General features: G+C 47.3%; 10 protein-coding genes across 10 annotated transcripts; 5 read left to right on the top strand and 5 right to left on the bottom strand.

Moving 5' to 3' along the window:
• The first annotated feature begins 274 nt into the window (after nucleotides 1-274).
• Nucleotides 275-2,121, top strand: FOBCDRAFT_214501 (P-loop containing nucleoside triphosphate hydrolase protein). Its single transcript, XM_031173115.3, has one exon. It carries the CDS (start codon nucleotides 458-460, stop codon nucleotides 1,913-1,915), a length of 1,458 nt encoding a protein of 485 aa, XP_031049900.2. The 5' UTR covers nucleotides 275-457; the 3' UTR covers nucleotides 1,916-2,121.
• Nucleotides 2,122-2,582: 461 nt separating this feature from the next.
• Nucleotides 2,583-3,186, top strand: FOBCDRAFT_214500 (uncharacterized protein). Its single transcript, XM_031173114.3, has one exon. The coding sequence runs from the start codon at nucleotides 2,774-2,776 to the stop codon at nucleotides 3,053-3,055; it is 282 nt and encodes a 93-aa protein (XP_031049899.2). The 5' UTR covers nucleotides 2,583-2,773; the 3' UTR covers nucleotides 3,056-3,186.
• Nucleotides 3,187-5,405: 2,219 nt separating this feature from the next.
• Nucleotides 5,406-6,636, bottom strand: FOBCDRAFT_236632 (uncharacterized protein; the record flags this gene model as incomplete). Its single annotated transcript, XM_059610090.1, has 6 exons — nucleotides 5,406-5,698; nucleotides 5,755-6,019; nucleotides 6,095-6,176; nucleotides 6,224-6,438; nucleotides 6,483-6,553; nucleotides 6,603-6,636. 6 exons carry the CDS (start codon nucleotides 6,634-6,636, stop codon nucleotides 5,406-5,408), a joined length of 960 nt encoding a protein of 319 aa, XP_059464103.1.
• A 279-nt stretch (nucleotides 6,637-6,915) lies between these two features.
• FOBCDRAFT_176143 (uncharacterized protein) lies at nucleotides 6,916-9,328 on the top strand. The gene is made up of 2 exons (XM_031173111.3): nucleotides 6,916-7,430; nucleotides 7,482-9,328. The coding sequence occupies exons 1-2, from the start codon at nucleotides 6,981-6,983 to the stop codon at nucleotides 9,237-9,239; spliced, it is 2,208 nt and encodes a 735-aa protein (XP_031049896.2). The 5' UTR covers nucleotides 6,916-6,980; the 3' UTR covers nucleotides 9,240-9,328.
• An 86-nt stretch (nucleotides 9,329-9,414) lies between these two features.
• FOBCDRAFT_236630 (Alpha/Beta hydrolase protein) lies at nucleotides 9,415-10,706 on the bottom strand (the record flags this gene model as incomplete). The annotated part of the gene is made up of 6 exons (XM_059610089.1): nucleotides 9,415-9,617; nucleotides 9,663-9,924; nucleotides 9,977-10,054; nucleotides 10,106-10,163; nucleotides 10,215-10,233; nucleotides 10,358-10,706. 6 exons carry the CDS (start codon nucleotides 10,704-10,706, stop codon nucleotides 9,415-9,417), a joined length of 969 nt encoding a protein of 322 aa, XP_059464102.1.
• Nucleotides 10,707-11,408: 702 nt separating this feature from the next.
• On the bottom strand, nucleotides 11,409-12,071 carry FOBCDRAFT_196601 (uncharacterized protein; the record flags this gene model as incomplete). Its single annotated transcript, XM_059608852.1, has 3 exons — nucleotides 11,409-11,564; nucleotides 11,610-12,017; nucleotides 12,057-12,071. 3 exons carry the CDS (start codon nucleotides 12,069-12,071, stop codon nucleotides 11,409-11,411), a joined length of 579 nt encoding a protein of 192 aa, XP_059466722.1.
• Nucleotides 12,072-12,979: 908 nt separating this feature from the next.
• On the bottom strand, nucleotides 12,980-13,747 carry FOBCDRAFT_196600 (uncharacterized protein; the record flags this gene model as incomplete). The annotated part of the gene is made up of 3 exons (XM_054703262.2): nucleotides 12,980-13,174; nucleotides 13,241-13,645; nucleotides 13,700-13,747. The coding sequence occupies 3 exons, from the start codon at nucleotides 13,745-13,747 to the stop codon at nucleotides 12,980-12,982; spliced, it is 648 nt and encodes a 215-aa protein (XP_054559237.2).
• Nucleotides 13,748-17,436: 3,689 nt separating this feature from the next.
• On the top strand, nucleotides 17,437-19,827 carry FOBCDRAFT_100165 (ankyrin repeat-containing domain protein; the record flags this gene model as incomplete). The annotated part of the gene is made up of 2 exons (XM_059607690.1): nucleotides 17,437-18,516; nucleotides 18,625-19,827. Coding segments are annotated over 2 exons (2,283 nt in total), but the record flags the coding sequence as incomplete, so codon positions are not given.
• A 4,147-nt stretch (nucleotides 19,828-23,974) lies between these two features.
• Nucleotides 23,975-25,678, top strand: FOBCDRAFT_288035 (aldehyde dehydrogenase domain-containing protein; the record flags this gene model as incomplete). The annotated part of the gene is made up of 5 exons (XM_031173107.3): nucleotides 23,975-24,292; nucleotides 24,342-24,790; nucleotides 24,837-24,897; nucleotides 24,950-25,292; nucleotides 25,341-25,678. The coding sequence occupies 5 exons, from the start codon at nucleotides 23,978-23,980 to the stop codon at nucleotides 25,625-25,627; spliced, it is 1,455 nt and encodes a 484-aa protein (XP_031049892.1). The 3' UTR covers nucleotides 25,628-25,678.
• FOBCDRAFT_315370 (uncharacterized protein) lies at nucleotides 25,674-26,659 on the bottom strand (the record flags this gene model as incomplete). Its single annotated transcript, XM_031173106.3, has 1 exon — nucleotides 25,674-26,659. One exon carries the CDS (start codon nucleotides 26,657-26,659, stop codon nucleotides 25,718-25,720), a length of 942 nt encoding a protein of 313 aa, XP_031049891.2. The 3' UTR covers nucleotides 25,674-25,717.
• Between the last annotated feature and the right edge of the window lie 530 nt (nucleotides 26,660-27,189).

Below are 27,189 nucleotides of genomic sequence, written 5' to 3'. Positions count from 1 at the left end.
ATTATTATCTGAGTTACGTCAGAAGATTCAATATTGGTTCAGAGTCTGCGACTGCTGGGAATGTAAACACTGAGTGAAGGGACGGACGTCGCCTTCGCGGGAATTGGACGAAAATGACAGCAAGGTTCAGAACCCCACGGCAACGTCAACAGGGATCAAGACGCATAAAAAGGGGCGCCTTACCAAGAATGGCAGGCGGGGAATCAGGGCAAAGTTTCAATTGCTACCAAATCTTGACAAATTCCTGGGTTACAGTACGACGGAATCCCCTATCAATCTGTACAGTATTCTTAATTGACCTTTCTTGTCGCTCGTTAAACCGATGTAATTGTTTTATTTCTTGCTTATATTTTCATTACTCTTTGTCTCTTGCAGCTATACCTACCAATGTTCGCTCAATTGCACTCAACGCTGGGCTTCAATTGAGCACGTCACCAACTTGGTGAGCATTGAGAATATGGCTCATCACTTCCACGTTGGCGCTGCTACTGGACAGCATCTTCTCGATCCAATATCACAGGGAATCGGTATCATGAGAGATGTTGTCTCACGCTGGTCAGAACTCGATATCACACAGATCGGATCGCTTATCGCCATTGCCGGAACAGTACCTACAGCTTGGAGATTTCTACATCGTATATGGCATGAAGTCTATGGTACAATACGACGTTTCTTTCTCGCATCAGTGACGATTCCCGGTGGCGATCCTCTCAACAGAAGTGTTGTCAAATGGATTCTGGCTAACCGGGAACGACACTATCGCTCATTTCATGGACGCACCGATATCGGACAGAATGGAGATCGCGCAGCAGCTCTTAAAAAGACAAAGCATTCTATTCAGTATTCGCCCCATTGGAACACCAGATGGCTATTTTATGACGGAAACCTGTTTCTTGTGACACGCAGAATCGACGACTTCAGCTCTTCTTTATCGGATCCTAGTTATGATGGTATCGGAGGGGAAGAGATCACTGTGAGCTGCTTTGGCTGGTCGGCTGAGCCCATCAAGGCCTTTATCGAATCATGTCGGGATTATTCAGATCGGCAAACACAGTTTTTCGTGATTATCTACGCTCGAGATCGCTATGGTCTTTCGTGGAAACCAAAGGCACGGAAACCGATTCGACATTTAGAGACCGTTCACTTCGATAATGAGACGAAACAAGAGCTTCTTGGCGATATTCGGAATTATCTTGATCCCAAGACGCAAAAGAGATATCAGAGTCGGAGCATGCCTTATAGACGAGGTTATCTATTTTATGGACCCCCTGGAACTGGAAAGTCGTCTCTGTCAGTTGCCATCGCTGGCGAATTTGGACTGGATCTTTATGAAGTCAAGATTCCCAGTGTGGCCACGGATGCAGATCTGGAGCAGATGTTTCAGGAAATTCCTCCGCGTTGTGTCGTCTTGCTCGAAGATATCGATGCAGTTTGGACGGATCGTTCAAACTCAGATAACGGGCAAGAGGGAAGTTCTGCGCCCAATTGCACCCTTTCCGGGCTTTTGAATGTCTTGGATGGCGTTGGTTCGGTTGAAGGACGCATCATTATCATGACCACCAATCATCCCGAACAGTTGGACAGCGCATTGGTACGACCAGGACGAGTCGATATGAAGGTTCTCCTAGGCAACATCAGTCGAAAGTCAGCAGAAGAGATGTTCATTCGCATGTTTTCTCCTGATCTCGGATGCACCTCGCATCTTGATATGGATGAGATCAAGAAGCTTGCTGCGGAATTTGGGAAAGAGATTCCCGACGATACGTTTACACCATCTTTATTGCAGGGCTTCTTTCAGTTGCATTTGGAGAGCCCTCAGGAGGCTGCTTCAAGTATAGGAGCTTGGGTTAAAAGGGAGCTCGAGAAGAGTTCGGAAAAGGAGTTTGAGCTTATTACGGGCAAGAGAAAGCTATAACGTTAACTTAATTTGTGTATTATGTATTGTTAGATCTTGGGCTTGTACCACAGGGATGCGTTCTTCGACAATTTATCCATCCCATTTCTGAGGTTCAATAGAGGGTACTCTAATTTCAGTATCGCCATTTAATTTCTGACCGTCAACAGAGTCAGATTGACTCATTCAAATGGCTTCTCACAGCATCAAGGTCCGATGCAATGAGGGCTTTCAAAAAGTATTGAAGATCGGGGTCGCTGTAACATGGCGCAGCACCAGCAGCTGACGATGATCTTGCTGCGCAGCGCTAGCGTGAGAGGCGGGTCGATCGCGTCGCTCCATTGATACCCTTTTGGGACAAGATCATCATTAGGGGACAGGGCTGAAAATTGGAGCAGCGAAACTGCAGGGAATGATGAGGCCATTTAAGACCAATTGGGGAAGATTCACGCGATCAGATGTACAATAAGATGTCCTGGTGGCTGTGCAGCAGCGAGACTGATCAATCAAGTGCTGTCTAGTGACATATTCGCTATAGAATTGTTCTCGAAGGATGCTTCAACGGGGTGCCTGGGGCTCAGACCTGGTTCCGGAGCGAGGAAGCTGACGACAGACGTCACCCTAGGCTGTATCAAGCCAAAGATTCCATGTATATAAATGCGTGTCATTCCCTGGTTGATATCTATCAATTATCTCATCATCACAAACAATCCTACAAAAAAAAAAAGTCTTTTACTACAAACTGCCTGCTTCTATAAACTATAACTGCAATTTCCCAGCTTGCATTACCAAACGAAACCAACTTCTTGTCTGCTGCAACATTAGCAACCAAGTCAATCATCGACATAATACACAAACCCAACCACACACACCACCAACATGTGTATACCACTCTTCAGAAAGAAAAAACATGATCGGGTCTACGATTACCATCCACAACCAGCCATGGGCTACTCGAAAAAATACGGCTATAACAACTACGGATACTACAACGGCGGCAAGAAGTCACGTAAACACGGCCGTCACTACGCCTCAGCGGCCGGTGATTTAGCGGGAGCTTGGGCCGATTATAGCGGAGGAGGTCACCATGGAGGAGGTCATTGTGATGGCGGCGGTGGAGGCGGCGGCGCAGATGGTGGAGGTGGAGGAGGATGCTCATAAACTAATGTAACATTGGGCTTTGGAGTTTCATGGTAGATATCTTGTAATATACGGGCTTGGCAGGAGACATTCGATTTGTACAGTATTGTATTTTATTAGGCCAGCACACAATCTGAGAAGCATTCGCAACATTATCATATACCTTACTTGGGCATGCCCGTCTTTCAGATGTAAACCATGCCATCTGGTGGCTATACAATGCAAGGACTGGCCAAGCATATGCACATGGTACATTATTACTCTAGAAATGTTCTGGGCAAGTAGCTGAGCTTACAGCTTGGCTGGCTGAGCCTTGCTGTTCAGTGGGATAAGCTGACTGATGTGGCCCCGAATTGAAAGTTATGGATTTGTAGGCTCGCCAAACGCTCTTGGCAAAACAAAAATGTTGGTATTTAAGAATGGTCTGAAGTGCGAATGCTCAGAGTTCGAGACTCTCATTAAAATTCTTATGTTGCTTTTCAAACGCAAGTGACAAGGTCATCCTCCAGGACAACAATCTTATCAGACCAATACAAGCAGGATTCTCACCACCGAGCAAATCCACACATCTTTCATACAAGTACATATACGAGCGAAGTCTTTCATCGTCCTTTGCAACAATGTGTCTACCGCTTTTTAGACGAAAACGAGATCAGGAGGATGATTACTACGCAAACAACTACAATACTGCCAACAACGTCAACCAGGGAGCTGCGTACATTCGACTTCTTGGCGCTGGTCATCACTTCATCGGAGACTGGGATCAGGGCGGTAGTGATGTTGGGGGCAAAGGCGGAGGCGGGGATGCCGCTGCAGGATGCGATAGTTATGGCTGTGATAGTGGGGGCGGAGGAGATAGTGGTGGTGGAGCAGGAGGAGGCGGCGGTGGATGTGACGGGGGAGGTGGAGGATGCTGATGTGAATATCTGTTCATACGTAGTTGTAAATAGGGGTTTTGAGCTGGGATTGTTAAACGTAGTTGAGACTGTTGGCCTCAGAGCAGGCGTTGACGATGCAATTCGCAAATGCCTTAAGAAATAAGCTCTCACAGTCTACCATTCCCCTTCGTAGCCACTGGATCTAGAAGTGCCTAAGTTAGAGCTTCGCTGGAAGAACCTGGTTGAGTCTGATCTATGTGCAAAGGTACTCGATTTTGTAAGTACATTTCGGAGGAAATTGTAGGCTGTCTAATTATCCACTTGTTTACATCGTCAAACCATTGTGGTAATAACAGTAGACAAGTTTATTAGGCTTCTAGATAAGGCTGTTTCTCATCTGTTAGGGGCCGGTCGATCATTGCTCCATCGTCTCACATGTCTAGTCTAGATCATCAAAACTGCATGTAGGCTGACAGCATCAGAGGCGAACTTGATCAAGAAAAGTAATGGCCGATAATTGTACTTGCTGTCGCATGATTTAACACCACTTACGGCTGCATAGCCTTTTTAATTGACCAACCACCATCGCTCATCGCCAAGCATTGGTCCAGAAACCTGGACGGTTTCAGCAATTGTGATGCCTAGAGCTGAGCCTTGGCTTCAAGCAGGGATTAACGCCCACAGTCACGTCATTGCTACCGTTGATCGTATGCTGTTGCCAGACATCGGAAGATTTATATAAGGCCAATCAGTATCCACCTCACTGAATAACTTGCGACGAAGATCTATTCCAGGCTATCAATAACACAAAGCCTCATTAAGTACTCTGGCTCACATCGCATCATTATAGCAACACCCTCTGTTATTGAGTATAAACAAAGAGTCCTGAATTTCGCACGAACCTACAACAATGTGTATGCCATTCTCTACCAGGCTCCAAGATCCTGTTGATCCACCCCCGCGCTACTACAAGAACTATAGCAGCGAGTACCCAGTTTCCGGCAGCAGGGCGTGTTCCAGACAAAGAGATCATACCCGCGCGAACGAAATCAATGAAATGAACGCTGCCAGCAAAGAGGCCCGTGCTAGAAACAAGACACAGAAGCGGTCTTTTGTGTTTCATAACCCCGGTGGTCGAGGAAGTACACATCATCATGGGGGCTTTATGGGAGCGATGGCTGGCGGTGCTGGAGGGGGAGGAGGTGGTGTTGGTGGTTTCTGATGGCGTTTACATATCAATGCACATATGGGACTATCCTCATGGCCTCTGTAAGAGCTGTCATAGGGGTTGTTAAGTATTGAGCCTTTCAGGTCACTGGATTCGAGTGGGATAGTTAGGCAGGGTGCTGCGTAACACTGGACTTAGTTTCCTTGCTTCGGGATCGATTCATAGGCGATATCATCTCAAATCTACTTGCGATTTTCTCATGTATATATTTCTTGAAGTTCTGAACACCACTACATACATTCCTTCTCCAAAATCCTTAGAATCTCTAATTTTCTGTGAAGACACTCTTAGCTCCTCCATCAATGGCAGTCCATGCCTTGGTGAGAAACTCCTCAGGCTGGGTAAACTCATAGTCTGGCAAAAGTTTGTTCCACTCTTCAGAAACCCGCAGAGCTCCATGCTTAATTCCCAGAAGGAAGCACTTGATCATATCGGCAGCAACCCTCTCGCGCATCTCAACCGGAATTGATGGGTGTTCGGGTAGTGGAAGCCACGAAGCTTTGACAATACCGGCTTCGAGGTCCCCGCTCTTCAAATACTCGACTTTGAACTTTTGACCTTGGAACCTGATTAGTATCTTGTCCGAATATTGCTCTCCTTTGGGCTATCCCTACCTCGGATCTTCTCGCCAAGAGCAACAAGTTCATTCATCGTAATGTCTGTACCCTTCACACCACTGACGACCGGCCACTCTCCTTCGTATTCAACGGCTAGAGCAGTTACTTTTGCTGCGTCTTGGGCAGTTGTGAGTGTTATTACCGCTTCTCCATCGTCAACAAGAAGGGCTCGGCAGCCATGAAAGTTGACCGGCGTTTCGAAAAGGTTGACATGCTTGGATGACTTATGTGGGTAGGTCATGTAGTTGGTGAAGAGTCCAAACTGGAAGAGCGTGTATTCAATGACCTACAAATAAGCTTTATTGGATCTTGCGTGGTGCTAGATGGGGTGCGGTACCTTTTTGTCCTTGTTGAGCTCTGCAAGGTACTCACGCGCTGACCTCTTGAAGTCATACCAGGGAAAATAATCCAGATTAGACCTATCCGCTATTAGCTATACACCAAGCCACAAGGTTGTTTGACCTACGAAGCCCATTCACTGGGAGCAAAGCGTTTCACACCCGCTCGGACCGCCGCGTCGATCAACTTTTCCTGCGGCCCAGCAGCTGTATCACCAGGGGCGACAGACATAAAAGATAGAACTGTATGTACGCCCTCTAGGATCTTGGTAAGTTCTTCAACATTGTCGTATTTCGTTTTGAACCACTTCACTCCAGCGGCGATTTCTATTTCTGGCGCATCCTGAGATGTCAGTTGAGAAGTGTTGGCCAGGGAGCATCGCATACCTTTCGAGACAGAACGATTATCTCGTGCTTTTTTCTGGCCATGAGAGCATCTAATACCTCTTGGCCGACATCTAGAACTCGGTCAATAACCTTTATCGCAAATCGAGGATAAAGACTTACTGCCGGCTCCTCCTGCAATTGCGATTTTGACCATATTGAAACCAATCTGTACGCTTTATCGACACTAGATGATACTCACACTTTGAACCCATCACTAAAGACTTATCTGTTCTATCTCTTATATACTCTCTTGTACCCCAAACTTCCGCCAATTCGTAGGGTCGCTGCGTTCGTCCGCCGGCATTGCCAACGCCCTGATGTTTATTCCCGATGCTTATCCCCGTCTTACGATCTCAACAGCATGACAAATCCACCTCGAAAACTCCGGGAAATCGGCGGACGAATGCCCAGCAGAATCCTTCGACTGTCAGCTTTTGTCTCCCACTCCGTACGCCGCCATAATTTACCATTCTCCTCATTCTATCCTACAAATCAATCATGGGAGAACGCATATCATTGGACGAGCAGTACCCATTGCCTGACTCCGCTTCGGCGGACAATTCCGCGCCAGCCCCAAAACGTCGGAAGCTACGCAAGGGAACAGCCTCTTGCTGGGAGTGTAAGCGGCGGAAAGCGAAATGCATCTTCTCCGATGATCTCGGTATCTGCGACTCATGCAAGAGGCGCGGAACAGACTGTGTGAGTCAGGAATCTGAGAAGCCGCCTGAAGTTGGAAGCAATAAGCACATCGTGGATCGGCTTGGGGAGGTTGAAGCCTTGGTACAGCACCTTCTCAAGAATGCACAATCCGACAGGCGATCCCGAAATGGTTTGGTTTCGCCGTCGAGCTCGGTATCGAGAAGACGAAGCGAAGATGGACATAGACGTTCAAAGTCACCCGCAGTCGTTAACACCAATGCCGCATCAACAGACGATGCTTCCCTCTCAGTAAGTCAAATATGAAGGCATGACTTAAAGTATGATACTCACAAATGGTAGATCCACCCCATAGAACTTACACCACAGTCCGATATATCACCGCCATCTCACATTCCCGATGATCCAGGACCCTACGATGCTGTGTACCAAGCCCTGATATCTGCCTGGCCAAGCGCAGAAGACATGAAAATAATCATGAGCGTCCCAGTAGAATCCTCGCAAATTATCAGAGCAATGACATGTGCACCACCAAAGGAACGCGGTTCAAGGCTCCCATCTCCGTCCAGCTTGCTTCGCTTGCCACCACGAGGAGCTCATCCTGTCCTCGTCGCTAGGAAAATGCTCGTACTCGCCACCTTTCTCCAAGGCACTCTGATTTCATCAGAAAAGCACCTTGAAAAGCTCAGCACAAGCTACGAGAACATAATGGCACGGATTGTCAAAGTCGCGCATGATCATGTCACCTGCAACGATGACCTAATTTCCTCACTCGAAGGCATAGAATGCATCATGCTCGAGGGTCTTTATGAGAATTACGCAGGCAATCTCCGCCGATCGTGGCTTGCGGCGCGTCGTGCTGTCATGATAGCCCAGGTTTTGGGCCTCAACAAGGGCATTGTTCCATCTTCGGTAAGAGGAGCGACCGTTGAACCAGATGATTTATGGTTCCGTGTGATCAACCTCGATCGATATCTTTGCCTGATGCTAGGTCTGCCCCAGAGCGCACCTGATGAACCAGTTGGCAACCTCGATACGCTTGACTCTTACTCAGCAAATCGGAAGATGCAACATCTCTGCTCAATGGCCTGCGCCCGTTTATTGAGTAGAAGAACATCGGGCATCTTTGATCAATCACTCACCAGAGAGATTGACAAGTTGCTACGAGATGCATGTACATCTATGCCAGCCCAGTGGTGGATCATGCCCAATTTGTCTTCCCACTACGAGCTCGCCGATAAAATCCGCGAGACTCTTCGTTTCAACGATCATTTCATGCAGTATCACCTTCTACTACAGCTACATATGCCTTATCTATTGAAGGTCGAAGGGGGAGAAGAGTGGAAGTACAACAAGTTGACGGCTGTGACAGCAAGTCGAGAAATCCTGTCGCGTTTCGTCTCCATCCGCTCAATTCCTCAGTCACGATATCACTGCCGAGGAACAGATTTAATCGCCTTTATGTCGTGTACAGCCTTAACTATCGCTCACATTCTTTGTGATGAGCGTCACAAAAGGATTGAGGAGCAGGGCTTTCACTTCCTTACACAACAGCGGTTGAGTGATCGTGGGCTCATCGAACAGGTGCTGAAAATAGCACAAGATGGTTTGCGCAGAACGAATGATGATATTTCGAAGAGACTAATGACTCTACTGCACTATCTTCTGGCGATTGAGGATAATGTGACAGCTGGGGTACGCTATAGTGTTTCTTTTGCCGAAGAGTTGGTGAAGAATGGGAATTTGGGTCATCATGTCAAAGCCAGTGACGATGGAACAACTCTCGACATTTATCTGCCCAATTTTCCTATGATCAAGATTGTGAGGCGTGATCCCTATGGAACGGAAAGGCCACCTATCACAATGGAAGTTCCTTGGGGCAATATAGCATTGGATCGGCCCGGGCCAAGGGACGCCTTAGGAGATGACCATTTGGTTGATCCTATACCTTCTTCATCAACTCATGAAGGAGAAAGTGTGAGAACAGATCTGGATGAGCCCTCTTCTCTACAGGATATCCCAGTGGCAGATTCATGGGCGTTAGAGGGTCTGGATATGAGCTTTCTTGATAATTGGGTGGAAGGGCCAGTGTTCGTCTGAAGGGCTGATGATGTCTCAAGTATTGGTGCTACTGGAAGATATATGTTATCTATTCAATCAACATGTGCACGTCTAACTATGTCTATGACGGGTGTCTATTTAGCTTTTTAAGGCCATGAGCCTTGATTTCTCCCCAGACCTCAGTTGTGCTAATTGACTTCCGCCTAAGGTACTCTCACTTTCTTGTATGCTTGGCCAAGAAGTTATTATATCTCTCATAAAACTGTACGCTTTGCGATGTTTGGGGAAGGATGACGGGGAACCAATGCGGCAGCCCAGCATATGAGTAAATTTCCACGTTCACACCATCTTTCTTGAGAGCTTCAGCGTAGGCGAATGAATCATCTCGAAGGACATCAGTTCCACCGCATTGAATCACTAGGGCCTGTTAGTTTAATCAAGTAAATCTATGAAACCGCTTACGTGTTGGCGGGAGCCCCTTGAATGATACCGCAAGGAGAGGCGAGTGTCTGTAGTCTGGCTTCGCATCAGGGACATGAGCATCTAAGACCGTCTCCATATTTATTGTGCTCAGGACAGCGTCGTCGGAGTTTTGGACATAGCTGCCATATTCGTATTTATCCTTGGGGAAGAATTTGGGATGACATGTTGATGGAAAATGCAGCACTTGGGCGATAACTCCAGTTACACCGTCTCTGACGCAGTCTAGGGCGAGGGAAGCAGCCTGCATGGTTGTCAGATTGTTTACCATGGGTAGAATGAAAGGGAAGGCTCACGAGTTGGCCGCCAGCAGAGCCTCCACTGATTATGATCTTTTCTGGGTCAATTCCTAACCTGCTTGCGTTCTTCTTACACTGAAGAGGGTCAGCCCACTGCCTTCAACGGAGTTTATGCTACCAACTCACCCAGATGAGCCCGTCGTAACAATCATTGATTGGTGTTGGGAAGGGATGCTCTGGGGCTCTGGATCTGTTAGCAAAACTTCTGTATATCTTTTGGAGATGGGGTACTTACGTCCTGTAATCGACACTGACTACAATAATGCTGGTGTTAGTGGCAGCATATACGTTGTCAACGCCATCGACTTCATGGCGGCCAAGACACCAGCCTTACAAGTGTCAGCTAAGCTTGTCGATCGGCTTGGTCCATACACATACCTCCACCGTGTATTCGATACATCAAAACAGCGTTTTCCTTAACATTAGGCGACTTGTACACCTTGAGCTCAATCATGGTGCTATCACGAGTAGTAATGTCGATCAGTGATGTGACAACATGTTTGTAACGATCAGGCCCACCCGGGGGCATGACTGCGTCTGAATCACCAGCGACTGCGCGGACACTGGGAAAGTCGGGAAGGGAAAAAAGAGATTCATATGTCTTTCGGATGGAAGGTTCTGCTTGTTCATACTCGGGAGTCTTTTTGGAAAGATGGCCATATTTCGGGAGCGGCGTGAAAGGCGCGTTGAGGTCGAAGTAATCGTAAGTAGTTTTCATATAGCCCATTGTGACTAGTTGGAGATGATCCTGGTTGGCGGTGTAAGTATGAATGGCTATGGTGCTGAGATAGACTGAATAAATTTTAGAAATATTTGCCAGTGAGTTGCATAGTCTATAATGTCTTCTCTTTCAAGGGATTTCCTGGGTTTATAAGGCCTTTTCTGCCGTTTCATTCTCATCCTCCGCGGGCCCGAAAGCCCGGAACATTCACTGACACTAAATGATTCATCGTGGCTGTGGCCTAATGTGGTTTAGTGCATACTTACTCAGGTCCAACTTGTAAGCCAATTTTATCGGAATGAGGCTGCCAAGTTAGGAAAGGACATTTTTGTAGGCTTTCTTTGGCAGAGTATCGATGTACCTCTTAACTGAGTGTAACCTTGCACAAAGCTCATGAAAAAGAAGAGTTGAATGAATCATTCTGACAACCTGGTCGGGGCCAGCCTCCTACATTTTTATCTCGCTCGACCGGTCTTCTAGATTAACCTCACAATTGCTGACATTTTACCTGAATCGAATTGTCATTCTCGTAATAGTTTAAAGAGAGACACTTTACGGTGATTATCCGCAAATATCCTCCAAAACTCTCAAGGCTTACGTCGTGAATTCGGACCCTGGCAAGAAGACTTGAGAGTCACCTTCGTGTACCTGTTACCTTCCGTCCTCTCACTGATACGGGGTTTGGCATGTAGTAAGCTATCTGCCCATTTAGCACTTGTCCTTTCGCACAATGACGTTCCATTTAGTGCTGTGGAACACTTGTCCAGAGACAAAGCTTCTGTAGCCACCGTTTTGCCAGCGCCATCCGCAATGCTTCCAAATCCGTTCAGGGTTTTGGAGCTGGCGTTCTTTCAGTTGGATGACCTGTCAACTCAATTTGACACCAAGCTCTGGAGGGGTGTGACTTACATCATTACACCACCAGATCGCGGCGTTGTTGGAGCAGCTTACTCGGCCACAGTTTCCAGGGCCAGGGCCATTCTTTGGCTTTCCTTGGACATATCTTAGGTATTCTACACCTCTCACAATGGGAGCCGTGTGGCACTCGGGCCAGCGGCCGCGGCATGTGTATTTCGCCCCGTTGAAGTTGGTCCGGCCAAAGAGATGCTTGTCGGAATCTCTCTTTTCAGTATCAGCAGCAGCCTGTGTAAAGTTGGACATGTACTCTTCATCCCAATTGGGGTTCAACTGGAGGAGCTCCTCGTGTATCTCCTCTATTGTTCCTTCGAGTACCGTCGTCGATCCCGAGGTCACTTCGACCTCCCACTCAGGAACAACTATTCCGTACCTTTCGATGGGAGCATCTGTCGCGAGTACCTAAAGGACTTGAGATTAGCAGAGTTCTAAAATATGAACCTTGAGGATAGACATGCGGAAGGCAATAAGACAACAGAAAGAAGAAGGAAGCGTTGGTGCTGCATGGTGAAAGAGGAAGCAGTTAAGCTAAAATGAATGCTGGGTTGCTGATGATCAAGACTTGTTGGATGAACACAAAGTATGGGTCGGATATCGTGGGCTTTTAAGCTCAAGTATTACGGCCCGCGATTCTGACCGCTGCTCTAGTTCAGCCCCAACACATCAGCATTGATCAGTCTGTATATTTTGGTATATGCTGTTGGTTCTTGTTGGATCTCAGAGTTCACTCTCGCTATGCACATAGGTCCCTAGTAGTTTTCTTATGCAGTTGGTTTTTGGCGGAGCTTCAGTCTCGTATTCATGATAATCTAGACCTCGCTTCCTCGAAATTAAAAGTCTCAAACCGGAAACTGCCGATATGCTTTAGCAGGTTCTAACTTCTTGGCAGCTCTCCCCACTCCCGTAACATGCCATCGAGCGCTTGAGATGAGTCTGTGCCGACAAGACATGTGCTTGTGTTAGTGGGCAATCCTAGGATCTTTCAAGGCTCAATGTTTCATATATTTAGAATCGCGCATTGACGAGACAGATGTATTTGCCAACAAGAAAATGCGAATGAGGGCTTGTTTTGGTGCATTTTGGCTTGATAATGTCGAATCTTCACTTCAAGATGAATTCACTATTGTAAAGTCTATATTTTTTTTAAATTGAGACAGCTTATGATCTATGGCTTATCTAACTGTATTATCAACTGCTGCTCAGTGTGTTGGCTAGATATATCTCCACGAGATATCATGAGCTTCAATCATCTATCAATCCTGTCAAGGACCTGATAGGTCCTGATATGATATAGAAAACAATCCTATATCATGACCTAGCTCGCTAACGCCCTATACAGGAGGCGTTCTTAACATATAACCCCACTAATGATGAGCCTCCTTACACTTGTCCTTTCTAACAATCACATTCCACTTGCTGTTATGGAATGCTTGACCAGAAAGCATGTTCCACTTTCCCGGCACAGGTGGTCCTCTGTCGGGAATATAGCACTTCTTCACAATGAAAGCAGCACCGTCTGCAATGCTTGAGAAGCTGTTAAGAGTTTTTGATTTGGCGTTCTAGAGAGTTTCATTGTTAATTGCTAAGGGTGCTTCACTGGGAAAGTCTCAAGGATGGAAACTCACATCATTGCACCACCAGATAGCCGAGTTAAAAGAACAGCTCACTCGACCGCAGTTTCCCGGCCCAGGGCCATTTCTCGGTTTCCCTTTGATACGACGCAGATAAGAAATGCCTTGGTTGATAATGGTGGTGCGACACTTTGGCCATCGACCGCCGCAGTGGTACTCAGCGTCGCTAAAGTCAGTTCTAGCAAAGAGCTCGACGCTAGAATCTCGCTCTGCCAGCTCGCTTTCAGTGCTATTTACGGTGTACTCTTCGTCCCAGTCAGGGTTCAACTGAAGAAGCTCCTCATGAACTTCCTCAATCGTCCCATTCAAGACGGTCGTAGGGCCTCCGGGTGTTATCTCAACCTCCCACTCTGGTACCACAACGCCGTATCCTTCAATGTGAGCATCAATCTCAGTTGCCTACTCTACATGTTAACAGTTGGCTTTGGTCAGGAGCTTTGGAGAGCTGCATACATTGCAAAACAGAGGTGCGGCAGCGAAGAGAGCGTAGTAAAGCCTCATGGTTTCAATATAGTTAAAATCGATGCAAGAGAGGGGATTGACTGTTGGAAAGTAGATTTTTGAAAGAATATAACCGATTAATAAAGTGTCCTCTGTCGGCAAGTGACTAACCAGACAGATGCATGGCTGGACGCTGACTGCAAGCATTATGATATCAAGTACGTAAGACTATTCTTTTTATTCCCTCTTTTTAAGAAGCCACTACTTTTGATGAACAAGGAGCACGGAGCTTCTCAGGGTTATAACCCGATGTACACATATCTGCCTAATTGTAGGCGTTATACCGAAATTTCGACTCCATGGCAACATTGTGTTGGTTGCCAGTGGATACTCTTGCGCATCACAGGAGTTTTGATGCATGACAATGGTTCTCGACCAGTCTTGTCTGCTTCTATTAAGGCCATAAGGGATTCTCGACGCCTGCAGGGGCGACCAAAAGCGTTATAACGCACTGGACTAACAATAGCCTCACTGTTGAGGTGTAAGATAACTCGGATCTTTCACCAGAAACGGACAGTACTTTCTACTGGCAAACTGCAAAGAAAGCCTAAAAAGATAGTAAATAGAAAACCATAGTCTAACTTCAATATCCCGTGTTGAACAGCAACTCGATTGGATAGGACTCGGAGATGGAAACAAATTAGGATCAATATGTCCTTATATAGATACTGAGTATCTGCAAAAGACGGCCGATAAGTATTGGTTCCGACAAAATCAACGCACTGACGTTTTCTGTGCACTGACAACAGATTCATGCTAGCCGGGTATGCTTGAGCTTAATAGCGGACCAGAGGGGGCAGAGTGGATGGCTGATTATGGCACGGCCCGAAGTCTAAGAGTCCAGACCTGGCTATGCCGTTCTCTTGCAGGCCGATAGCTGAGCAGAGGTGATGATGCGAGCATGTGAAATTAATACCATGGGACTTCCGGTGACTTTAAGCCGACTTTTTTTCAAGATATAACCGCTTAATCCCAACTTGTCCGGGGATTTGCAACCACCGCTAACTAATTCCAACATCATCACATAGCTTACTGGCCACGTCGTATGATTGTGACCAACAGCATCCGCCGACGTCAGTTGTCACCCACGTGAACGGCTGATTGTATATTTGTTGCCGCCTAAGAGCTGGCTTACTCGCCTTGTAAAAGATTAAATTGTCACTTTCCTATCACATGACCGAGTTTTCTCTGCATCACGACAACGGCATAAACATCAAGAACTAGCCAATATAACCGAGGCTTTATCAGAGCAAGGTCAAAATAATGGGTTTCTTGGACATCGTTCTTTCTATACTCCCGAACGTCCCATTTCTGCCTCCTGCAGCACCGACTGACGCCAAAAAAGGGAGAAAGCAACAGCCTGGGCCGTCAAACCGTTTTCTAGGTAAACCACCTCAGCAAAATGAGGCTGACAAGAAGCCTGCATCGGAGCAGCAAGATGCAGAGAAATGATATGTTTCGTTATTTGCCCACCAAAGTGGTATGCATAACCTGGTCTGGCGAGCACGCGGCTCCATCTGCCGTAAGTCCCCAGTATATCTCGCCTGCACCTAGCTAGTACCATGAATAACTTATGGCAGACCAAGCATAATTGGCAAACGCGAATTGGAAGACGAATAAATGACATACTATTCGAACACATTGGTAGTGGGATGTAAAACCCAGTAGGCAATTGCAACTTAGGTCTTCGGTGCCATAAATAAGATCCCTTATTTTGTATAGCTCTATTGAGTATTTAGATGCTTAATAATATGGAATACATGCTTTCTCTCTTTTTTTTTTTGTTTATAGATCTGTATTCTTGTCGCAGCTTATGGTTAAACCAGAAGCCCTTAAAGGTAAATTCCCTAGGTGTTGTTTATATTGCATAGTAGTGCTATGTGAAAAAGACTTTCAACTTGATTGTTCAGTGTTAAGATAAGAGTTCTTCTCGGGTTTATATCTCTATACTTTATCTAGCACTTTGAACTTTATTGAATCTAAGACTTTTCCCACATAATTATGTACCTGGACCATTCTTCCAGCTTGAACCGATAACTACCAGCATTACCCCGCGATCTTGAAGTACCTAATGACGTGAGTCAGAACTCCAGAAGATGGAACGCTGTCCGCTGCGCATCTAGCTACTTACCCTGCGTCACAGTTAACTCTCTGTCTAGGAGTATAATTAATAATGTAGCAGGACATGCTAGGTTTCTTAAATTAGTTATCTATAATATATGTTATACTAGAGATTAAATTAGTTTATTTTATAATTTAATTTACCTATATATTTCCTGAGTTTGAGCTTAGGTACGTATTTTAAGTTAGACCTTTGTTTTGATCATGCTTTAACGAGAGGCACTTTTATGATAATTGTCTGCAAGTACCTTTATCCTCTGGAACCCTCAAAACTCATGTCTCTGCCATCATATTAATTTTCGTATTTACATTAGTAGCTCCCAGAAACAGGCATGATGCCATAGTATTATTGTCGTTCCTCGAGCTTCATCTGGGAGTCTTTAACGGATCCTGACTTGCTAGTGGGCCGGAATTTCTCCCCCGCCCCGTCCAGTAGCCCGAGGTCTCTGGCTCTTACCTGTATCACTTCGGCTCCCAAACTTTTGACACTTGGTTGCTCTCTAACTAGACGCCTGCCGTTTCCTGATTTGACCGCAATTGAAGTGACTCAACCTAGCTCAACTAGTTTTCGTCTACTGTAACGAATCGAGCCGCCCATCTTGAGTCGCAACGATGTACCTCCTACTAACCATTTGACGTGATGCAATACGATGCGACGCGACACCGGGAACCCATCTTGAAGCCTACATCGACCTAGAGCAGCTTCCAATACAAGTTATCAGCATCAGCCGCTTCCATTCCTGGCCGTGCCATGCCTCCCAGTCTTACGTCTCGAGACCGCAACTTCGCTGTCTTTTAACTGCCATGGCTAACTGGTCAGAAGCTTTCCGTCAATGCGTGTTCATTCTTCTAAACTGTCTCGATGACCTCCTCGCCACCAATCTTGCGCCGAGCGCCCTCGAAACTCCTCCGATCGCTTCGACAATAATCTTACGACTCTTATTGAACTCCTCTACCGCACCATGGTCGTATTCGCATCCCGGTGCGAAGCCGCGCGACTCCTCGACGCCACGTTATATTTCTTCCAACCATTGATATGAGTCTCTCATACCGCACTAGTATAATAAAAGCATAATGTTGAATGATTCCTTGACGTCCTCTAAAGTCGTTGAATGGCTCAATTTAGGCACAAAGCGTGATGGTTGAAACATGCCATCTGGGCCAACCATTAGCGGCACTGGTCAGGAAAGTGCGATTGCTGCCTACTCCGTCTGACATGCGTCGTGCTATAAATTCACCGTCACCTCCCATGCACAGTAACCTTGCCATTGACATGATCCATTGAACTCCGTGTCAAAATGCCCAAATCTGCGAATACCGCAGACGAATACGATTTCGTTGATCATCAAGACACTGCACTGAGTCCCGAGAGCGTTGCTGAGCTGAGAGAATGGCTCCAGCCTACCGACTACCTCGCCGAAAGCTCAGAGTATCGTCGTCATCTGTTATCGCAGGCTCCAGGGACAGGACTCTGGATATGCGAAACAGAAGAGTATCGCAAATGGCATGATTCTCCCGATCATGGCAGTCTCTGGATCAAAGGTGTGCCTGGCGCGGGCAAGTCTGTAATGACAGCCAGTTTGATTCAGCATCTGCGAACGACTGAGAATTGTCCCGTTTTATTCTTCTTCTTCCGAAACATCGTCGCTGCGAATTTCTCACCACGTGCCCTGATCCAAGATTGGCTTGCTCAACTACTGCCTCATTCTCCCAAGCTGCAGTTTGCTCTTCAATCGCGACTCCAGGACAGATTAGATGACACCTCAGACAATGAGCTCATTCAACTCTTCATTGATGGTGTAACATGTGTCCCCAAGCTGTACTGTGTTGGCGATGCTCTCGATGAGATGTCGACCGACAGCACGCCAATCTTGGAGAGGCTCAACGGTCTTGCTACTCATCGGCCCAGAACATTGAAGTTGCTCATGACCAGCAGACCGTCTCGGACCTTGCAGAGCACGCTACGAGATTCATCCATCGTTCACGTCAGCCTGCAGCAGCGCCTTGTGGATGTCGACATCCATTCATATCTCAATCATCGATTTGACAATGCGCCTACATTGGAGCATCATCGTGAGGCGAAAAAGGATCTCATCAACATGGTTGCCGAGAAATCAGAAGGCCTGTTCCTCTACGCCAAGCTGACCATGGACCAAGTTGAAGAATCCCTTCAAACCGATGCAGCTCTCAACATTAAAGATCTCGAGGTATCACTTCCGGTAGGTCTGGAGCAGACGTACACGAGCATGCTGGCCAAGCAACGGGGAGAGCCTGGAGTTACTACAGATGTTCAAGTCTTGATCCTTGAAGCAGTAATTCATGCATCGCGTCCCCTCCGATTGAATGAACTGGCGAGCCTCTTAAAGTGCGTTCGCCCTGACACCACCCAGCCCAGCGCCTTCAAAAGTTTGATCGCAACTAGCTGTGGGCCACTGATCGAGATCCTCGAGGACGAGACTTTGCAGGTAATCCATCACTCTTTCACGGAATTCTTACGTGGAGATACTCGCAGCGCTTCCACTGTTGGTGCATCTGACTTCCCAATCATCGACTCTCTTCAGGCACACAAGCATATGGCCATGAACTGCCTTGTTTATCTGCAGTCCGGATCACTGCTACTGGAGAGCGAACAATCCAACAACTCAACTGTCGACCCGTCGGTGACATTCGAAACACCCAGATACAAAATCGATCATGATGCGTGGCATTACAGGCATGAGCACCTCGGTCTTCGCGACGAACATGATGCTTTCGAGTACAGACCAGCTCGCCTACGACATCAATTCCTCAGCTATGCGGTTGAGAATTGGCCATACCATGCTTCGAACTACGACGTGGATGATGACGAATTCTTCAAGACCATTATGGACTTTCTCAACTCTAACAGCCTTTCGTTTCTTCGATGGCTTGTCCTGCAATGGGGATCAACATCAAGCGATAAAGGGTCACTGAAAGGGATACCTACGGGTCTTCACATTGCAGCCTTTGCAGGGCTAATTCATTTCGCCTCCCAGCTACTCAAACAAGGCGTGTCAGTCTCGGCAGTTGATGCTCAAGAGCGGGTTCCATTACATTGGGCAGCAGCTAATGGCCACCATAAAGTCGCCGCGCTCCTCATTCAATACGGGGCCAATCCCGATGCCGAAGACGGAAGAGGACTGAAACCCATCCATCTCGCAACCTTGAAGAATTACGCTAAGGTTATGACCGTCTTACTCGAAGCAGGTGTTAAACCAAACACGATAAAAACAAGGGAAAACCGAACAGGGCGTCTCCTAGGCGGCGAAAGAATCACCAAAGGTGAATGCTCCATATACTATGCCAGTCGAGGAGGACACACAGAGGCAATTACTGTCATGATACCCTTCTGCGAGCCACAGATGCTGGAGCAACTTCTGTGCCAATGCTGCCAGTTCGGTCGAGCAGATGCAGTTCAAGCAATCTTGAACAACTCGCCTGTCTCGCCCAATGCAACTTACGAAGGGGCGACAGCATTGTATTTTGCTTGTGCCATGCCCGATGTCAAGTGTGTCGAAGCTCTCATTCGTGCAGGTGCAGATGTGAACAAGACATCCCAATGGCAACCGAGACGACGGATGAATGGCCCACGTCCCCAGAAACGGGAAGATGCAACACCGCTACACCACCTTGTAGAAGCCTGGGAAGATAAGAATGATTCCGATAGCCAAGAGGTCCTAAGAATGTTGCTGAAAGCTGGCGCTGACCTTGAACGGTTTGATGGCCATGGAAGGACTCCTTTGATCATTTCAGCACAAGACCCACGATATTCCGACGAAACTCGAAATCATTTACCTGCCCTGAGGGCCTTGGTAAGAGCGGGCGCCAACGTCAAGGTCCTTGGCCAGCCTCCGAGTACAGATACGATGCTGCACCAAGTTCTTGAACACAGCCGGGACTTAGAAGTGGTTAAGCTTCTTGTGGAATATGGGTGCGATCCGATGCAGAAAAACGAGAATGGAGAAACTGCTCTGAAGAGAGCTGTATCTCACACGAGTTCCTACAAGCCAGAATGCGACTCCAGAAAGATGGATATTGTGAAGTACCTGCTGGACCAAGGTGCGGACCCCTGTTGTAAGGATAAGTACGGAAGAACGCCAGTCGGCGCCGCGATGTCACATGGGCCTGATCTATTCAAAGTTCTGTTCGAGAGGTCCACCGACACGTCCGTAAGGCAACACTGTTGGTTCAACCTTTCAAGCATAAGTGATGTAGGCAAGTTCACTCACTATCTCGAACTTCTACTTTCCGAGGGGATCGACATGGAGATGGTGGACTCAGATGGCAAGACTCTGTATTTGAATTGTCTTGGATACGGTAAAGAGCGACTGCTCATTCTGAAAGATCACGGTGCACGGACAGATGTCAGAGACTCCAACGGGAATAATGCATTGCATCGTCTCTGCTTCTATGAAAACAGGCGTACAGAGGAAATGAAAATGCTTATAGACGATGGAATCGATCCGCTTGCCATCAATAACAACGGGGATACGCTTTTGCACCTTGTTGCAAAGAGGTACGATGGTACGAGAGAAACTGCCGACCTTCTTGGTTGGCTCCTCAGTTTTGGTATTCCAGTCAACGCTGTTAACAATCATGGTGCCACTCCTTTACACGTGTTCCAAACACGCAGACGTACAGGGAGTACCTTGCTCGACAACAAACGCACTCACTTCTTGGATGTCCTCAACAGGACCGGCGAGGTCGACCCGCAGATCCGCGATAATGATGGACTGTCACCGCTTCATCTAGCAGTCATGAGATCAGAAGTTGAAATGTCCGAACTCAAGAAACTTGGGCTAGATTTGAACTTTTTGACTTCTGACCTGCAAAATGTCCTTCATCTGGCATGCCGAGCTCGCAAAGCCAGCCTCGTTGCCCAGATCCTGGAAACAGTTCCCAATATAGACATGAACCAGGAAGACCAATTTGGCAGAACACCACTCCATTATGCCTGCAGTTCTGGCGACCCCGAGATTGTTGCCTGGCTTTTACGCTACGGCGCTTCGACCTACATCAAGGCAAACGATGGTTCTTCTGTCTTGCATGCTTGTGCGGATATCAGAATTGAGCAGAGCATATGGAACCTTCAAGCACGAGAGTCTCTATGGCTTCGAAGACCAAGCGTTGACCCACTTCGGCCTCTTGTTGGTAACGATTATGTAAGACAGCCTTGGTATCAGGCCAGATACTCTACTCCTGAAGTTGATGTTCAGAGAAATACGTCGCCAGGAGTTGTTACCATCATTAAAATGCTAGTTGAGCATGGTGTTGACCTCGGCTGGTTAGATGATCGCAAACGAACAGCTCTGGATGTGGCTCTCTACACAGGATGCTCTGACTTTGCGGAAGTCTTTTCTGAGGATGAAGAACTTCTTAACCTGGCTACAGTCGAGCTGGAAAAGGAAAATGACGGCGACAAAGTGGAAGAAATGCGGAGGGGCATCAAGTTACAAATGCTTCTGATGTGCCCGAGTTCTTGCTGGGATACCTTACGCCAATACGAAGAGGGGTTCAAGAGTCTCATGGACAGTCCTCAAACCTTCCTCAGTCTCCTTTCCGTCCGTGATGCTGCGAAACTTATGGACCAATGCGTTGAAACTGCGCCATTGGCAATGGGAACATACGAGTTACTCGAGAAAATGATGAGACCGAGTAACTGCCAAACTATCAATCATCTCTCTGTCATCGAGCATGCACCGGGGCTTGTTAAGTTCTACAGCAATTACGAAAACGCCAAGGCAAAGCTTGAGAAGGAGACCCTCGAGGAGAGTTGGCACCCAAAATCCCTTATGACTGCGCTCGGCCTGGCATGCTCCCAAGAAGAGTCAAACATTCTTACGTTGAGATTACTCGTTGAGACATTGAAGATTGACGTCAACGCTAAATTTGCAGTGTCAACTGGCGATGGGTACGACAAACGCAGTGGCGTCACCTCCGGTGGGACGGCTCTGCATGTCCTTGCCGAGGCAAATCATCACTGGCAGTTGGGAGGCTTGAGATATCTGATTGACAATGGAGCCAACGTCAATGCCCTGGACAAAGATGGACAAACACCACTTCATGTTGCAGCTGGAGGGTTGGTCCATGAGAACCGCGATATGAAAGGTCTAGCGAGGCTACAAGCTGTGAAGATACTCCTTGACAATGGAGCTGACATCAACGCCCTTGACAACCACAAACTGACTCCCCTACATAAGGCATCGAATGCACCAGATGTCACAAAAGAACTGCTCAGTCGAGGTGCAGACGCAACCATAGGAAAGGAAAGCCCTTTATTCGAAGCAATTTTCGACCAGAACCAGGAAGTATTGGAAGCACTCCTCAACCATGGGTCGAGTCCCGACACACTGAGCGAAGCGAAACATAGTAGAAGCGTGCATTACAACCTGACTAAGTCACGCCGCGTCTATCCTGTTCTTTGCGCTGCCTTCGCTGAAAAGCTCAATTCGCAAGTTGCCAACACAGTGCCTTTGCTACGCACTCTCATTGGGCATGGAGCAAATCTCTATCTACCTCTGAACGATGATGAGACATTGGTCCATTTTCTCTTTGTGTACCCAGACTATGAAGTTATCAATGAGCTTCTGAAGCAGCCTTGCGCGTCACAAATCGACTTCAACCATCGCGACCAACGGGGCCAGACTGTTCTTATGGCTGCTTGTAATTGGCGGGAGACTTTACCTGGGTTCTCTCATAGACATTGGGAAAAGCTCCCGGCAGGACCTCCTGTGCGGATGCTGGATCTTGGAGCCGATGCAACTCTCGTTGACAATCTTGGCAAGACAGCGCTCCATCATCTGCTGAGTAACCCTGGCTTACCTGATGATACACTCATTGAGTTCATAAATCGAACAGAGGTCGCCCCAACCCTCTTTCAGAAAGATCAGGAAGGATACTCACCACTTCACTATGCTCTCCGACTATTGCGCCCTCAAGTCTGTGAAGAGCTTCTCACGAAGGGAGCTGACCTGCTTCAGCCCGATCCACAAGGCCGCACAGCTCTTCACTACATAGCCTCGCAATGCCTTCTCAATACCCGAGAACCTGAATCCCCAGGTCGACTGAATATCGAGCTTGGTGGCGACTACTCCAATCAGTGCCGTGCTCTGTGGAAAAAGTTCATTGTCCAAGGAGGTTCCATCAACGGTCCCGACAACGCTGGAAACACGCCTCTGCACACATACCTCTCTTCACCAACAAATAACGGTTATAACACTCACCCAGAATCATGTCATACTGACCACTACGCAATTCTGTTCCCGGAAGATAGCGGCGTGGATATTTTTGCGCTGAACAAATCAGGAGAGGGAGCGCTTCACATGATTGCAGGGAGAGTGAATACCTATAGCACGGTTGATGGACATGACAAGAAATTGTTTGTTTTGATGATGAATAAAGGTTTAGATCCACTGAAGGAGGATGAGAGGGGAAGAAGCGCGTTGGATATTGCGAGTGCTTGTGAGAAGGATGATATTGTTGGCTTACTTGGGAGGAAGTGAGGAAAGTAATGAGAATACTAGGTATAAGTTCGAAGGTCCATATCTGCTGCTCTCCAATTTATTCCGTATACGGCAAAAAGTTCAAGCATGTCTAGCTTGCGACTCATGCAGATTCTAAGACATATACGCGACAATCACTTCCTTACAGGGCTAGTCCACAAAGCGTTCCCGAACCTCCCCTCTTTCAACGAACATCACTCCTAATGGAATGATATACGCGATTACTTCGGGGGTAAAGCGTTATGCTGCCTATCATGAACTTTGTTACCTGACACGGGATCAGTAGCCGTGCCCCTCGGTCCGAGGCCCCGGCTTCGTCGAGGCTGATAGTCGCACAATTGGTACAGTTGGCACTAACAATTATGGCGTGTGGGGACGAAGCCGAGTACCTTCGGGATCTAAGTATCCGGTGCATGTCTCGTCTTGTACGATAGTGCATATGCAACATGATTCGTTTGGCGTTTACATTGACGTTAATCAAAGTGCGGGGGTTATCGAGCTGAAAGCAGAATAGCAATTATAAAAAGGTTGAAGAAAATCCTATTTTCACTTCTTCTGTCAAGTCTCTTATTGCTCTTCATTATTCACCATGGCTACCAACGGAACCAAGTCTCATCCTATTAACCTCAAGGACAACTATGTCCAGATCATCGATGGCAAAAGCGCCCCTACCCAAAAGACCCACCAGGGTATAAACCCAGCGACCCTTGAGAAGAAGCCCGAGGTCCCTGTCGCCACCCAAGACGACTTGAACCGAGCTGTCGACGCTGCTAGAAAGGCTTACAAGTCTTGGTCAAAGGTTCCATGGGAGGAGCGAAAGCAGAAGCTGTTTGCGTGGGCCGATGCCATTGAGGCCCAGAAGAAGGAATTCGCCGACCTTCTTGTCTCTGAGCAAGGAAAACCTGTAAGACCTTTAACCTGAATTGAGAAGAAGGGGATTGCTGACGATTTAGATTGCTCAAGCTTCTGGTGAGGCTGAGGCTGCGATTGCTTGGGTCAGAGGCCAAGCTAGCATTGACCTCCCCGAAGAAGTCGTCGAGGATAGCGAGAGCCGCAAGATCATCACGAGATACACTCCTCTTGGTGTAGCCGCTGCTATTGTCCCATGGAACTTCCCCCTCATGCTGGCAGCCGCAAAGATTGCTCCCGCTCTCGTCACAGGAAACGTCATCATTGTGAAACCATCGCCCTTCACGCCTTATTGCGGCCTGAAACTGGTTGAGTTGGCACAGCAGTTCTTCCCTCCTGGCGTTGTGCAGTCACTCAGTGGTGATGATAACCTTGGCCCTTGGATCACAAGCCATGAGGGTATTGATAAGATCAGCTTTACAGGTTCGACCAATACTGGAAAATTGGTGATGCAGAGTGCTGCCAAGACACTTAAGCGTGTTACTCTTGAGCTGTGAGTACAAGTCTCGGACGTGGCTATCGTAGCTAACATTTGGCAGCGGCGGTAATGATGCTGCCGTTATTTTCCCTGATGTCGACATTGAAAGCGTGGCTGAAAAGGTATGCTCTTTGACAGCCTAAAGCAACAATCAATTTTGCTTACGAGTAATAGGTTTCTACACTTGCATTCATGAACTCAGGTCAGATCTGCTTGAACGTCAAGCGAATCTATGTCCATGAATCCATCTACGAGAAGTTCCGTGATGCTGTAGTTAAGCACGTCAAGAACTACAAGCTCGGCGACGGTTCATCTGAGGGAACCAGCCACGGTCCAGTCCAGAACGAAATGCAGTACAACAGAGTGAAGACCTTCTTCGACGACATCGAGAAGCAAGGCTGGAAGGTTGCTACGGGTGGCAAATTTGACCCTGCGCCCAAGGATGGTTATTACATCCAGCCTACGGTGATCGATAACCCTCCCGAGAACTCTAGGATTGTGGTTGAGGAGCCTTTTGGTAAGTTTCTCACGACACATAGTATTATAGCAGCCACTGACATATCAGGCCCTATCCTTCCTATCCTTTCATGGAAGGATGAAGATGAAGTCATCGAGCGTGCCAACGATACCAAGCTTGGTCTTGGAGCCTCCGTCTGGTCGTCGAACATCGAAACAGCAGAGCGAGTGGCTAAGCAACTCGAGGCGGGAACTGTCTGGGTCAACAACCATTTTGATATCACTCCCATGGCTCCCTTCGGTGGTCATAAACAGTCTGGAATTGGTGCTGAGTGGGGTATCAACGGACTCAAGGGTTTCTGTAATGTGCAGAGTCTCTTCGTGAGCAAGCTTTAGGTAGTAGGGGTTTTGATTTAGTTTAATAGAGACTAAGAATATCTCGACGGATTTCATCGTTTGATATTGTGGTAGCTGTTGCTCAGAACCTTACAGCTTGACTTCTACTACCTGTCCACCAGAGACAGCATCGTTATTCTGCCCAGACGTAACAACATACAGAATCTTTCCATCGTTGCTGAAGGTGGCACTACTAGGACCAGCAAGAAGCCCCTCCACAAGAACAGTTTGTTTTCCTCCTCGAGTGATTTTCACAACCCTATCCTGCCAGTAAACAACATACGCGTTTCCATTTAGATCCATGGCAAAGCCATCCGGGACATAAGAGGAGCCCTTTTCAAGCTTGGCAAGAACCTCGAAATCGCCAAGTTTGTTTCCCATATCATCAATCTTGACTCGATTGAAGGACTGATGAGCGGTGTTGGTGAAGTATAGGTAGTCATTGAAAATCTTGATCCCGTTTACACCAACGGGGAAAGGCCCGCCAGAAACTGGAGCGAGTGCTTTGTCTTTGATAGCTACTTCAACATGTCCAGTAGTTGTATCGATTCTCAGAATCTCACCCCTTTCGGCATCAGCAGCAAGAATGATGTGTCTATGGCGTGGCAATGCCAAGATGCCATTGATCGGCCCGTACTTGGACTTCTGAAAGACAGTAGACACGGAGACCTTATCACCATCAAACTTGAGAAGGGAAAGATTCATGGTGTCGTTCTGATACATCCCCTCAAAGATGCCTCCAGTAACAGCAAAGACATCTTGCCCAACCTCCGCGATACCAGACAGTGCGTTCACTCCCTCAACTTTGAAAATAGCGCGGGGTTCAGCAGGGGTACTGTTCGGAGAGAAAGAATATACTTTGCCTTCTCCGATTGTAGTCATTAGAAGATCGCCGTTGGAACGAATGGCAACGTTTTCGATCCAAGTGTGTGGAATTTGGACGAGTTCAAGGGTCTTTGGTTGGAGCGAGGAGTAGTAAAAGGCTCTGGCACTGATGAAAGCTATGAGACTTGCCGTGAGTGCATAACGCATGATGGATTAGATCTTATGTTTAATATGGTGACTTGAGATGGTAGATGCAGGGTGAGCTTGATGTTGTTAGTCTTCAATTATTGGGTTACGAGAAGCTATTGATGAGGGAATGTGAGTATTTATGTGATCGATGGATATCTTGATCAACACCTGTTTGTCAGCCCCGGATTTAAGCTACTTAATTACGCGATTCGTATACCAAGTCTTATGATGGTAAAGGAATCCATTGGAACGACCCGATACAGGGTCTCAAAGTCATGAATAGTCGTGATTGGCCAGACTGGCTAACCCCATTGCCTAATTTCGTATTCACAGCTTCATGATTGGCCAACCATATTCTCCGAAACGAGAGCTGTTCCTTCGGTGGACTGCCAAGAATAACAAGTTAGTACCAGAGTTCAAGTTAGCAGTAACAAGTTCTGTAGAACAGCGGCCAACACAAAGAAACGGTCAAGAATGGAACGATAAGAACTAGGCTAGGCAGCCTTTCTATTGTCTCTTCAAGAATTGGGTCCAAGATGTTTGCCATA

The sequence above is a fragment of the Fusarium oxysporum genome, chromosome II, assembly GCF_013085055.1.
Source record: "Fusarium oxysporum Fo47 chromosome II, complete sequence".
Lineage (NCBI taxonomy): Eukaryota > Fungi > Ascomycota > Sordariomycetes > Hypocreales > Nectriaceae > Fusarium > Fusarium oxysporum.
This window is presented reverse-complemented; position numbering and strand designations above follow the sequence as displayed.

What these genes read in the sequence shown, in the direction of transcription:
- FOBCDRAFT_214500 (XM_031173114.3), top strand. Translation starts at nt 2,774, where the DNA reads ATGTGTATACCACTCTTCAGAAAGAAAAAACATGATCGGGTCTACGAT.
- FOBCDRAFT_214501 (XM_031173115.3), top strand. Translation starts at nt 458, where the DNA reads ATGGCTCATCACTTCCACGTTGGCGCTGCTACTGGACAGCATCTTCTC.
- FOBCDRAFT_176143 (XM_031173111.3), top strand. Translation starts at nt 6,981, where the DNA reads ATGGGAGAACGCATATCATTGGACGAGCAGTACCCATTGCCTGACTCC. An exon ending in CAGACGATGCTTCCCTCTCA is followed by an intron (nt 7,431 to 7,481) that starts GTAAGTCAAATA and finishes CACAAATGGTAG; the next exon opens with ATCCACCCCATAGAACTTAC.